Source organism: Pelophylax lessonae, assembly GCF_965119305.1.
Source record: "Pelophylax lessonae genome assembly, chromosome: 6".
Taxonomy (NCBI): domain Eukaryota; kingdom Metazoa; phylum Chordata; class Amphibia; order Anura; family Ranidae; genus Pelophylax; species Pelophylax lessonae.
In genome coordinates, this window is record NC_138773.1 from 70476567 (window position 1) to 70491016 (window position 14450).

The 14450-nt window shown below is 45.5% G+C and overlaps 1 protein-coding gene across 1 annotated transcript in view; it reads right to left on the reverse strand.

Moving 5' to 3' along the window:
* Positions 1 to 14450, reverse strand: part of SLX4 (SLX4 structure-specific endonuclease subunit) — a 100990-nt gene that overhangs the window by 6073 nt on the left and 80467 nt on the right. Inside the window, exon 14 of the mRNA XM_082260361.1 lies at positions 5736 to 6086. Within this exon, the coding sequence (XP_082116487.1) occupies positions 5736 to 6086 (351 nt within the window). The remainder of the gene's footprint in view (positions 1 to 5735; positions 6087 to 14450) is intronic.

Consider the following 14450-nt stretch of genomic DNA (forward strand, 5'->3'; position numbering starts at 1 on the left):
ATGAGAAAACACAAACAGAAAAAAAAAAAGGAAGTCTCTGGTCATGCATGGAAAATCTCTTCCACAGATAGGTTAGTGGCAACCTTGCTCACACTGCACCCGCTGTGATGCTTCTCCCTGACTTAAACTTACGAATGAAAGAGCTATTCCCTTTTCCATAGGCAAGAGACATTATTCGTTCACCAATAGGCTCAGTTTACATACTATCCCTTTTTTCCATTGTTCAGACTTTACTTTCTTGATGCTGCACATCAAATAGCTTATATCTCTAAAACAGTAGCGGCTGGTGCTCAAAAATTTTTTTTTGGGGGGGGGGGGGGGGCGCAAACAGAAAAATGCAATAGGCATTGCTTTGCGGCAAAAAATGCGGTTAGAAAACGCGTGACTTTGAGGACTCAATGGTGCCTCATTGCCGGATACCTGAACTCCCACATTCCTCCCAGCTCCAGCATCTGCTTAACTCCACTGAATCACACAGCCCTGCCTTTTATATAGTATTTTAGAAGTTGGTGCTGGGCCAAAATCCAGTATTATACTGAGGTCTGAGAAAACAAGGGGACATATAGTTAACTAAGAAAAACCCTAAAAAAAACCTCTAAAAATCACCCCCTAAACTACCACCTCATCGTTAACTACCTTATCAGAGGCTGAACTGTTCTACACCCGGTGACCGAGTCTTGCACTGCCTGTGCCAGCACCATTAAGGGCCTGTACTCATTTAGTAATAAGTAATAGTTTAGTAAGTCAGATTCAGATTCTGCATAAGAACTTTTTTCTTGGGTCCCCTGCTGTACAGCACATACAGGATACATCAGGTATATGCAAGAGGGGAGAACATTTACATTTAATGTCATTCTAAGGCTCCAGTGTGGACTTATACTGGTTGGCCCCCAGAGTTCCCCCCCCCCATACTGATCCCGGTCGATGTTACGTAAGGAATGTTACTACACACTCTCCGCTCCGAGAGGAAACCAACAATATGACTTCATCTAGGAGCAATCAGCACCGAGTATGGAGACCCCCTCCGATCTCCGGGCCGTGTATAGTACACACACTGATCGCACAGTCCGGAGGAGGAAGTTCAACGCCGGTGGGGGGGGGGGGTGGTCTCCACTCACCCCTCAGACCACACACAGCCCAGCCCGGTCTCCGGGCAGGTGGCAGCGATCCCTCCGGCTGCGATAAAATACCGATCGTACACCGTGTGTCATCTGCCGAGCGAGCTTTCCCCTTCCCTCACTCCAAATCGGGCCATCCGAGCTCCGACCACGATTTCCTTGTTGTGAGTGATCGCGGTCCCACCCAGGGAGAGGAAGGGCACGCACATGGGCGCCGAGGGGCCCCTTACCTGCTTTGCTGGCTGTAGAGGGGCCCGGGGGGATGGCGGATGCCGCTAGCTGCAGGGAGCACTGAGATCTGCAATCACAGAGTGACGCCCAGCACAAGCACTGCCCCTGCGACATCGGACGTCCTGATTGGTCCAGGCTGGACCAATCACAGGATGGCAACCGTGAGAGGGAGTGTTCGGGGCGCATCGCTCTGCGCCCCGAGGACACTCTAAAAGGCTGCCAATCGCCTTACAAGAAAAGAGGCACATGATGCCAAAAGCCCCCATCCCTACCATAGCCAGCAATGTGTCTGACGCCTCTCTGCCATATTAAAAAGATACACTTTTTTTTTTATGCTGATTTTACGGTGACTAGCCTTGGGGGGGCGGCGCCCCTATTGACCAGCTGCCACTGCTCTAAAGGCTCACTCTTCAAAGCCTTTATTTAGCCTACTCTATAAGTGGTGCTGTTTTGCCGATACTAGTGACAGCATTATATGACCTTTGTGATAAAACCATTAGAAAAGTGAGTTCCCAAAATTTACTGTGCAAGTTATCACTCCTTAAAATAACACTAGCTACACAATGGAGCATTTGAAGTCTCAGGAACAGATTTTGGGATCAAATAATCTTTGAGAAAAATCAGGCTTTCAAACAAGTGTATCTATGGTCAAAATGTAAAAATCATATCTTCATTTTCACATTGTATTTTAATTATTTCTAACCTACTCCTATTAATCTGAATGATCTTGAAGTTTGCAAACGTACTTTGTTTAGATCTTCACACATTTACTTCTTTGACCCGTATTCACTATGCCCTGTGAGTAGGCACTACTGTGTCACATATTTCACAGAGCCTGCCTTCTGAACTACAGAAGTATTAAAAGGAGGAGTCTGAGGCTGTGGAGTCAGTACAGGAATCACAGCTTGTAGGCAGAGAGGTACCATGGGATATGTAGTCCTTAGAAATTGAAATTAAACTGCAAAGGAGAAGATGCAAAGCATGCAGGGAACCCAGTAGGTTGTCGAAAGATGGTCAGCAGACAGGTAGAACTCACAATATCACAATATGAAAAGAGATTTCAAGTAAGCTTGTATTGGATTGTCAAATATAACTATTGTTTGTACTGATGTTACAATGCGGATGTTATAAAAGGAAAGTATACGCTGTGACCATAGATTTCTTTTAATATCATGGAAAAAATGATTACATATCAACAAGATATTTATGTTTGTGAACTATAGACTAAGTCAGGGATCCTCAAACTACGGCCCTCCAGCTGTTGTGGAACTACACATCCCATGAAGCATTGTAAAACTCTGACATTCACAGACATGGCTAGGCATGATGGGAATTGTAGTTCCTGAACAACTGGAGGGCCATAGTTTGAAGACCTCTGGACTAAGTGAATAAAAACTCATTCAAAATTACTAAGATTACCTATTTGCCATCTGCCCACAGTAGTTTTACTGTGGGTGAGCAGCACAGGCAGGCCAGATAACATACCTGCAAGTCGCCAGCTTGCTTTCGGGTTTGAGGTGTGCTTGCAGGGCCCCCTGCAGACCCATGCTGTGATTGGACACAACACGAGTTTGACTGTTGATTTTTAGGAAATGATTTTGCCAGAAGTCAGCTGATTGGCGTTGGCCAATCACACACAGAGTTCTGTGTTTACAAAAATACAGAACTCTGAGTACTGTGAACAACGATCTGGCTGTTTCTCCTCCCTGAAAACAAGGGAGAAAAAAACAGCCAAATAGGTAAAATTAGCACAGCACATGGAAGTTACTTTGTCCAGGCACTGGGCATTGTAAGCACAGCACAGCGTGCATACACGGCGACTGTACATTGACCTGCATAAGTGGCAAGTTAAGTGCTTTATAATGGCAGAAGAAACATCTGTCAGCAGGGATATGGCATCATTTTTTTTTTGCATTATGCTGCCACCTAGAGGCACAGTAAGGTTACTTATGATTGGCAGAAATTAATTTAGCACTGGTACTGATGAAAGGTACACTCCAATCAAAATTGAGCGCTCAGCACCTTAGTTTTTTCTAGACATTGCTGTAGTGCACTAGTCCACTCTACTCCCTCCGGTCGATAGTTTGGTGATTTGGGAGCTATTCCCACCGACCCACTGAAAGTTCCTTGTTTTCTTTGGCATAAAGAATGTTTTGAAATAAAATTGCCAGTACTAAGAAGTTCCTCACAATCATCAATCAAATTCAATTCTGTGAAACCAACTGGGGTTATGGGAAGCAGAGCGGTGAGAGGCTTTTTCATAATGTATATCTAAATCTAACAAAATGCAGCTCACCAGTCCTTAGATGATGATAAAGAAGATAAATTTAGCATATCTGTAGTGTTTCTTGGATTGTATAAGTAGCTCACTGCTTGCTTTTACTTGCTTTCTGGAAGTGCTCTTTTAACTTAACTTGATTAAGCCCTGGTTCACACCAAATGCGGCTTTGAAATCTTGCTACATCAGCATGATTTCAAAGTCATCGGTCACTGCAATTTCATGTAAAGCTTGCCGACACCCATGCAATTTCATGCACAGATGTCAATGCAAGTTGCACATGAAATCGCCAAAAATAGTGCAGGAACCTTGTTTTCAAATCGGTGCAAGTCGGAGTCACATCGTTTCGAATGGTTCCATAGGCACAAATAGGGTGTGCCTTGTCATTTTGAACTGTCAAATCGCATGACAAGTCGCAGTGGTGTGGAGCGGGCTGACAGTGAAATTTTTTAATACTACAGCTTGAATAAAATCATAAATTATGTAAATAGTTATCGCCAGATAAATTTATCTTGAGACAAATGAACATTGAAATCACCCTACAGTTTGTACAACTGTATGAAAGGGTAGGTATATTCAATATCTGCTCTGTTTTATGTGACTAGTGTAGGTTGCATGAAATGATTCTTGGAACAAAGTGGTGGTGGAGAGTTTGCAGGAATGTGTAGAAACTGTTACAGTTTAATTGCTTAATGGCACCTCTTCCGGTCAGCGGGCGCGAATGTGCGCCAGCTCACTCCCTCTGTGATTATACACACTGGGAGCTGAGCGGTGAGTACCACGGACTCAATGTCTGCCGGCACCCGCCTATCCTTCGGTAAACAGGCAGAACGGCGAAAAACAAGGCAGATCCCGTTCTGTCAGTAGGGAAGGCATAGATCCTGCGAAGCATGTCTTCCCTCAGTGAAAGCACCTACCATAGTACACAGAAACACTAGCTAGGTACACAGTAAATTCTTTTATCACCCCTGATGCTAATCCCTTTCCAGCCAGTGCCATTAGTACAGTGGCAGTGCATATTTTTTAGCACTGATCACTTTATTAGTGCCACTGGTCCCTAAAAAGTGTCAGCTAGTGTCAGAATGTCCACCGCAATATCGCAGTCTCACTATAGCTCAATGATCGTCCATCATTACTGGTAAAAAAAAACCCCATAAAATAAAAATATCCCACAGTTTGTAGACTCTATAACTTTTGACCTTTGCGCAAACAAATCAATATACGCTTATTGAGATTTTTTTTCAATTTTTTTTACTGGCTGTTTTATAGCAGAATGTAAAAAATGTTTGTGTTTTTTCTTTCAAAATTGTTGGCCTTTCTTTGTTTATAGCGCAAAACATAAAAGATGCAGAAGTGATCAAATACCACTAAATGAAAGCTCTATTTGTGGTAAAAAAGGACAAACATGTTATTTGGGTACAGTGTCGCACAACCGTGCCATTGTTAAAGTAATACAGTGCCGTATTGCAAAAAAATGGCCTGGTCATGAAGGGGGCAAATCTTCCGGAGGTGAAGTGGTTCATAAATAGCAGCTAGACCCTGCAAATACTTACGTATCTCCTGGAGTGTGGTCCCCTGAAACTTAAAAAAGTGCTGTCTTTACCTAAGATTTATTGACACCTGTGCATTTTACACTTGGGGAATGCACCTGCCCTGCAGCACACAGTAATGCACTATTGTGCTGTGGTGCTGAAAAAAATGGTGTTGGTCTGATTTTTGGGCCATTGTGGTTCATTGGCTGTCCATTCAAATGCAAGCAATGATTAGGCACTCAGGCAAAGGCCTTAGCCTCGCACAGAATTGCAGAGAAGATTGAGAAGTGGAATTGAGGAACAGTGACTAGCTGGTCTCAGGCTGACCTCACTCCAGGGTATAGATAACTATTTGGAGTGCTTAGCTGCAATTTTTAAAATGGCAGCAGCATGAGAAAGGTGTGATTTTTTTTTTACTTCAGGTCTGTTCCAACTTTAAATGAAAAAAAAAAAGGATATACAGAAAGCTATAAAAGAGATGAACTTTGTATAGTAAAAAGCAGCTATAAATACATCTCTGCGCTGTACCTACTCATAAATGTGGGCGGTTACAGTAACAGTGATGTTTCTTATTACCTGTGGGATATAGAAGAGGTGTCACTTGCAGCCACAGAGGATGTTGTAGATTCCTGTGACGCTGTTGGTGGCTGATCATCTCCACTGTCTGCTTCCTGTGCTGCACACACAGTTGTTGTCCTCTTCCCCATCTGAGTTAGGGAAATGCTGGTGGTTGTAGCGGTGGTTGGAGCGCTTTGTTTGCTGGACGCAGTCAGACGCTGACTCTGGACTGCACGGATTATGTTTCGGCTAGGCTGTGATGATGAAACGTCATCTTCAGAATCAGAGCTCATAACCTGATGTGTGTAGCGGAATATTTCTTTCAGTTTCAGCACCATCTGCTTCTTGGGAAGGGCTCTCACTCCGTATCTGAGTAACAGGGAAAACTTTATATGGCAAACAGATCAAAACCTTTTTCTAATAAATCAATATTTCTGCGCCAAGTGACTAAATTCAATAAGGGTAAATCAATATGAATCATATAAATCAATACATGTGTATAAACATAAATCACCATATACAAATATGATAAAGTGATCCAATACAAATGACAAAGTGCACGTGCAACAAAAAAGGGGCGAAATGCAAAAATGTTCAAAAAAGTGCTATATAGATTCAAGTGATCAAAAAAAGAGAGTCCCAAACTCAATCTTAATCAAAAGAAGAGTTAGTAAGATATCTTCATCCGTGATCCAGTGTGTTAAAGGTGCAATCGTGCTCCAAACACTTCAACCAGGTGCTCACAGTGATTGGTGCTAGATTAGCAGCTCACCTCAGGGTTAGACTCAAAAGAGTCATGCACACATTGGGATAATTTAATGGACAGCCTGTTCTTTCCACTCCACAACTTCCACTTCTCCTTCACCGATAATCAGTGTGCGATGATACTCAGCAAAAAACAAAGGAAGAAGGATCTAGTGCTCTCAGTTTAAATGCTTTATTAAAGAGTCAAAAGTAAACTCACTTACATTTGCAGGCACTTCAGACAGTGCGGGCTACGAACAGCTGGGTCTGACGTTCACCGAGTAGGCTCCTCCCCCGTACGCGTTACGTCAGATGACTTCGTCAGCGGGGTCATCACGTAGACACTATCAACTGTTGGTAGCCCGCACTGTCTGAAGTTCCGGCAAATGTAAGTGAGTTGGTGTGACATGGTGTGTCACGCCCCTCCAGCCTGTATCTTAGAATAAGAGGGAGGTGAAGCCTCCATGAATCTACATGTAATATCCCACCCCCATTGTGTTTAGCTGGTTAGTGGGCATGGATAGGAGGGAGTGGGCTGTCATTTACCACTGTGTATCCCCCCACATGTGTCACTCTATAGTCACATGGCCTGCTCAGATGTGATAGGGAGGAAATGCTCCCTAGCATAGAAACTCACTGAAAACTGAGCATGTGCAGAGTTGCCTCCACAGCTACAAAATCCCTAGCTGAATTGGGGACATGAACAGAAGGGGGAGATAGAGAGCAGCAGGATCAACCAGGGTTTTTTTTTGCAGAATAAGGAAAAACGAATCTCATAGTGACTGAGTGAGTATGAACATCATGTAATACACAATTTATTGACAGTTTTTATGATGTGGGTTTAGCGACACTTTAAAAGGAAGAGAAGCATAAAATAATAGAATCAACAGTAAAAAACAGACACTGCATAAAAACTGATCAGCCAGCGACTGTACAGGCCAAAGATGAGGAGTCACCTATCTCAGCGACGGCTCCTGAAGAAAGGACATACACAATATTGCGCTGTGTTCTCATTAAATGATAAAATAAATGCAGCAGTTTAGCCATTTTAGTGCAAGCTCCTGGATTAGCTAAATATTCATTTTATCCTACATATTCCCTAAATAAATCGGTAAGATATCAGTAAAAAAAATGGATTTTTGTCTTACCGTAAATTCCTTTTCTCTGAAGTTCATTGACAGACGCAGCTCCATATAATTCTTGACCATTGGGTTATGCTGCCCCCTGCAGGTGTAGACCATTAGGCAGGAAAAAGCCTTACCACGCCTATGGAGCCGTCCCTGCAGGCATACACCTACACACTCTGCTATAGGATTCATTTTAGGTGCAAGCAATGTTTAGAGGAAAAACCCCCAACCCAGTCAAGATAAAGGGGCGGGTGCTGCGTCTGTTAATGAACTTCAGAGAAAAGGATTTTACGGTAAGACAAAGTATGGTTTCCACGTACAATGATAGCTCTTCCTGGAAGTAGACTTCCTGGCCTTCAACCATGTAGGAATCACTAAATCAGAAAGACCCCTATCCTTCAACACCTGGCTTTTAACAGCCACGCTGTTAAAGACAGCAACTGTAAAGCAGGATGGAAGATCGACCCTTGAGACAGCAGATCTTCCCTGAGAGGAAGTCTCCAAGGATCGGCGACCAATCTTACCTGATCTGCGTACCAAGACCAGCGAGGTAAGTCTGGAGCCACCAGAATGACTGGAATCCCCTCTGCCTCTATTCTGCGCAGAAGTCTCAGCGGTGGAAACGCATAGATCAGCCGATAATGACCCCAAGGAGCCACCAGTGCATCTACGATGTCAGCTAGGGGATCCAGTGACCTGGCTACAAACCTTTGAACCTTCTTGTTGACCCGAAAGGCCAACAGGTCGACATCAGTTGTTCCCCACCGAGCACACAGGAGATGAAACACCTCCGGGTGTAGAAACTATTCCCCCTGATCCAACACCTGACAGCTCAGGTAGTCCACGTGCCAGTTTTCCACACCTGGGATGTGTACCGCGGAGAGAGGTGGAAACATTTTTATTCTCTACCCATTTCAAGATCTTGGCCACCTCCTGGGCCGCAAGGACTCTCTTGGTGCCACCTTGATGATTGATGTAAGCCACAGCCGTGGCATTGTCCGACTATTTGTCCAGTGACAAAAGGCAAAGTAGTCTGGACTCTTCCACTGTCCAAGACCCCTGGGCATACAGCTTCCCCAGCCGGAGAGGCTGGCGTCCGTGGTGACCACAGTCCAATACAATGGAAGGAAAGACTTGCCCTGGAGCAATGCCAACGAGCGAAACCCCATAGAAGAGCAGTCTTTGTGTTGTGACTCAACAGAAACATAGAATCCAACGACTTTGGATCTTTGTTCCATTTGATCAGAATTTCCCTCTGTAATGACCTGGTGTGGAACTGAGCGAATGGGACAGCCTCGAAGGTCAACACCATCAGGCCTAGGACTCTCATGGAAGTCAACAGAGAGGATAGATTGCTGGACAAAAACAAACGAATCGCCCCCTGCAACTTCTGCAGGGGAAGAAAAACCTTTGCCGAAGCGGAATCCAGAGTCAGACCCAGGTAGACCAGTCTTGAGGATGGTACCAGGGCTGATTTTGCGAAATTGATGGTCCAGCCAAACTCTTGCAAAGTCCTTACAGTGATTGCCAAATCTCCCAACAGAGCTGAATGAGAATCTAGTCTTAACAGGAGATCGTCCAGGTATCCCAGGACTGCAATCCCCCTCTGACGTAGAAGTGTCAATATCGGAGCCGACACTTTTGTGAAGACCCTGGGAGCAGAGGTGAGACCAAAGGGTAACTCCACAAATTGAAAGTGCTCCTCTCCCACAGTGAAGCAAAGAAAATGCTGGTGTCCAGCATAGATGGGGATGTGTAGATATGCGTCCTTGATATCAATAGAGATTAATAGGTCTCCCTGATGTAGGGATGCATCACCATGCAAATAAAGTCCATTCAAAACTTCTGTACCCACACCATGCGGTTCAGAGCTTTGGGATCCAGGATTGGATGCACTTTGTCACCCATAGTGAACAGGTTTGAATACAACCCCTGAAAACTTTCCAGAGAGGGAACCGGCACAATCACTCCCTGTGACAGCAGATCTTGCACCTCCTCTCGTAGGTCCATTACCGATCTGGAGATAGGCGGAGGTTGGACGGGAAGAACCTGTCTGATGATCACGATCTGAATTCGATCTTGTAACCCGATCAGATCAGTTTGTGAACCCATTTGTTCTGAATCAAGGAAGTCCATGGTTCCGGAAAGAAGCAAAGACGTCCCCCCACTCCAGAAACGGGTGAGGGCGTCCCTTCCTGCAGACAAGGATTTGTCCGCAGATCCGGATTAACCTGTTCTCGGCTTACCCGACTATGTCTTCTTGGAACCTCCAGAGGACCTGAATGGCTTAGCTCCTTTCTCTTTCCCCCGTCTATTATCCGGTGCCTTGCACAGGGTGGATTGGGGAAGAAGAGTACTCTTTCCACCCGTAAGGCCTTTGATCAACTCAACCAGGGAGGATCCAAACAACCTGTCCCCAGTAAAGGGAAGGTCAGAAAGAGCTTTTTTGGAAGCCTGGTCCGCAGACCAGCTTTATAGCCACACCATGCGTCTAATAGCAACCCCCACTGCAGACACTCTAGCAACCAGTAGAGCTGCATCCAGCGACGCATCACATATATATAGAGGGGCTTGGACCATTTGGTCCGTTAGCGCTATCAGGCCCGACGAGAGCTGCTCCGTTTCCAAGTCACCTTTCAGCAACTTCACCCATTCTGTTATGGTCTGTGACACCAGAGTGATCACAAAGACCGGTTTCAGTATTGAGCCCGCTATCACATGCAAATGGCAGGTTAGAGACTCAATCCGTCTATCCACGGGGTCTGTAAATACCGGAGACTCCTCCACTGAAACCACAGTAGAGTCTGTTCCGGTGGAGGAGTCTCCACCGGAAGACTCCTCCACCTGAACCAGACTCTACTGTGTCTGGAAACCGGATGATCCACCTTTGGTGGTACGGTACATCTAGCAGATATCACGTCCGTGAAAGGGTAGTGCCTTTTAAATCGCTTAGGCACCACTAACATTTGTTTGATGCGCCCCCCACTGTTCATTGACAATGTTGTCAAAAAGTTCCAGGGACAGGGAAAAACCTTGCCTGACTTCTGGGATTTGCGGGTGCCAAAAGACATCTGCGGCCCTAACGCTATAAGTGCCTCCACCAGTGCGCTTTCCGCGTGGCTGCTGACGAGGATACATTCTCCTCGCCATCAGAATGCGAAGACGCAGATCCATCAGGATGGCATGCATCTACCGTGGCCATATCTACCTAACAATCTGAAGATACTAGAGAGGCAGGTGAAGGCATAGGGCGCTTTCTACTAGTGGCATTTTTTAAAACGAAATCCACTTTTGACACCAGGCTTTCCAAAACTGCTGTAAATGCAGACAGGGGCTGCGACCCGGAGGGTCCCGCAACCGCACTGAGGGGGGGGGGGGTCTGTGGGTGAGATTTGTTCCTGGGGCTCCATATTTATTTAATACAAAAAAAAAGGTGTCACTTTAAGAAAAAAATGCAAGAAAAACACTGCACCAGTAGCACCACAAGTCCCAGCCCTCGCACAGCCTGCAGCAGGGTGAATGAGAAATACCTACAGGGGTCACAGTAACATACCACCAAAACGATATGGAGGGATATAAAAATGTTCTGTGCAGAGACGATCTGACACAGGAACAGAAAATACCTGGGTCATGTACTAGAGTCACCCTAGCTTCTCCCTGCTGTCCAGCGATCGTGGACTCCAAGAAAATGGCCCTCTTATGCATTTCTATGGGGGAAATACCAAAACATGGCCGCCCATGCAGTTCAATGGGAACATTTTTACATTGATGCAGAGCAAAATTACAGCAAAATGGCGGCCCACATGGCGCGTCATGCGGTCTCCAGGACCCCCCAGGGGGGTCATTATACAGTTGCATTAAGGGGTCTGTGTAGAAGAAAGGGGGGAGGGGAAGCCGCTCAGGTGCAAGCCCAACCTGGTGCTGGCTAGATCCGCCATCCGGAAGCATGCATAGTAGGTTTTGAAGCTGCACACAGGTAGATGAAATAAAAGGTGTCTTTATTCTTCAAAAATCATCAAGGACAAACAGACAGTGCGGGAACAGATGAGTCCAAGGTAGACGCGTTTCACAGCACAAACGGCCGCTTACTCATTACCACGGTGACCGTGGTAATGAGCAAGCGGCCGTTTGTGCTGTGAAACGCATCTACCTTGGACTCATCTGTTCCCGCACTGTCTGTTTGTCCTTGATGATTTTTGAAGAATAAAGACACCTTTTATTTCATCTACCTGTGTGCGGCTTCAAAACCTACTATGCATGCATTAAGGGGTCCCCAGGAGGGGCCGCCATGAGGATAAACCCCCCCCCCCCCCGCAGAACGGCCGCAATACATTCGCCCCCCTGCGGTAGGAACCTGCTTGTGGTGGTGAAAAGCCTAAGGGGGGGCCTGGTATCACGAGAGGCCGGAGAACCGAGGGAAACCTGAGGGTCCGACTTTCCAAGGGAGGGGGCCACATCCACGCCGAGACCGCCAGAGAAATGGGGGGTGCTGACGGCCAAGGGGTACGCTGCGACTCAGGGTGACCCAGGTTGTATGCGTCCCAGTGAGGTGTTTCACTCGCAGACCAGCCCCTGTCCATCTGGGCTCTGTCGTGGCGAGGCCTAGTGCTGGGCTATAACCTGCGCATGCTCGCTGACCGGGCTTGGAGACCTTATGGATCTAGCATATCCAGTCCAAAACCCAGCCGGCTGTTGAAATTGTGGTATTACATCAGTATCCCTCTCCTGGATCGCCGCCATGCAATGCTGACAGCCTTCGCCTCCAACACCAGGCAGTGGCTTCTGGGTTCTCTTACGTAAGCCTCAGAGCATATGAGCTAGAGTGCGCCTGCGTCCAGACCAGCTGGCGCTGCACTCAATGGAGTAAAGGGAACTTACAGAAAACACAGGGAGGAGGGGGAGAGAGAGAAACAGAACAGTTGATGCCCGACCAAGTGGTTAATACCGTATGACAACGCGTTTTCGGAGGCATGGCTTCCTTCTTCAGGTCATGCCCATACTGGCACCCAGCAGCAATTTAACTACACTGGCCCCTCCTGTACCCATCTTTTTAAAGGAGCCATACCAGGAGAGAGATACTTACAGGAAAACCAGTAATTAGAGCTTAAAACAACCATAAATGCATCCTAAAAATCAAACCTAAATTTGAGTAACAAATGTATTAATACAAAGCACAATCCTTTATAAAAAAAAATTTATATACGGTATATGGTATATATAAAAAAATAATATTTAACAAAATGTGATGACCCTGGCTGATGGGTATAACCATTACCACTATTCTTAAAAAAAAAAAAGTGAGAGGTGGAGAGGCTCATATCCCTAAGGCATGGGACCATATCTGACACTGACGGTGCAATGTGACAAACCACTGACTGGCCGAACCCTAGATAAGGGTGCTAACCTCTAGTTCCTCATTTAACCCCTCTGGGGACATTGAGTTGAGCGTAAAAATCCAAAAGGTTTCCCGCATACATAGCTGCATAAACCTTTCCCCTTCAGGCAGGGACATGGATATAGCTTCAATGCCAAAGAGCTCAAGTCCTACTGTACTGCCTCCATGCATCTAACAGAAATGCCGAGGGACACTATGTTTGTCCTTTTTTCGCTCTATGTAGCGACTCTGCTCGCCAAACCTCGTATGCATGGCCCGGACTTTCCTACCTACACAGAGCAAATAACAGGGACACCTGAGTCCATATACTACAAATTGGGTACTACAACAAATACATTGCTGGATGTTTAAGGCCCGCCCATCCCTACTACTAAACATCTTTTTCCCATGATGCATAAATGCACAAGCCTTACGTCTATTTAATTTGCATTTAAAGGATCCTAACATGTTCAAAAACAGAGGGATATCTTTTGCCTGTCGTTTGTTGTGGATTCAGCTTGGTGCAACCATGCTCTTGACATTTGCTCGTCTAAAAACCACCTTGGGTCTTTTAGGAAGTACTGGACCTAGGGCAGTGTCTTGCCCCAGGATCAGCCAATGTTTTTGGATGGCCTTTTTAATGGCCCAATGTTGATTATTGAACCTGGTGGTGAACAATATGTCCCGAGGCTCTGGATTCATTCCATCGGACCTCCTGTTTCCACAGCCATCCCTATACCGATCTATCGCCTTTTGGATGTGTTCCTTCTGATAACCTTTTTCTAAGATTTTCTTCATCAAAACTCCTTAGACTTAGGGAGATGACAACTCTTTTGGTGTAGTTAGGAATTATCCGCCGTCTCCTTAAAGTGTGTTCTGGAGATTAGGTTACCCTCATGATCCCAAGACAACTCCAGATCCAAAAAAACTAAAATATGCAAATCCACTACATGTGTGAACTTCATTCCAAACTGATTGGAATTTCAGTAGGACACAAACTTGGCCACTGAATCCAAATCACCATTCCAGATGACAAGCGCATAATTAATATATCGCCCATAATATACTAAGTGCTGGGCAAAAGGGTTCTGGGTCCAGATGTGATACTTCTTCCAGAAACCCATAAACAAATTGGCATAGCAGGGTGCAAAATGTGCACCCATAGCTGTGCCAGAGATTTGTCTATTAAGGACCCATTAAATTCAAAGTAATTCCTTTCTAGAGCAAACTTAGTACATTGGCAGACAAATTCAGATTGGATGGGTTACATATACTCTGCTTCTGTCTTACAGCGTGGTTGCGTCACTTCCCGATCCGGATCTATCGTGGAACACATTACGTTCCGGAGCTCTGCATTGAACTGCCGGCTTATTAGTGAGTCTCTAGATGAGACAGTTTTATACGCTGATTTCCCACTGCTGTAATGTGAGTACCTTTTTACCTACTAATAATAAAAGTTTATCAAACGGAGTTACACTATATGTGCCC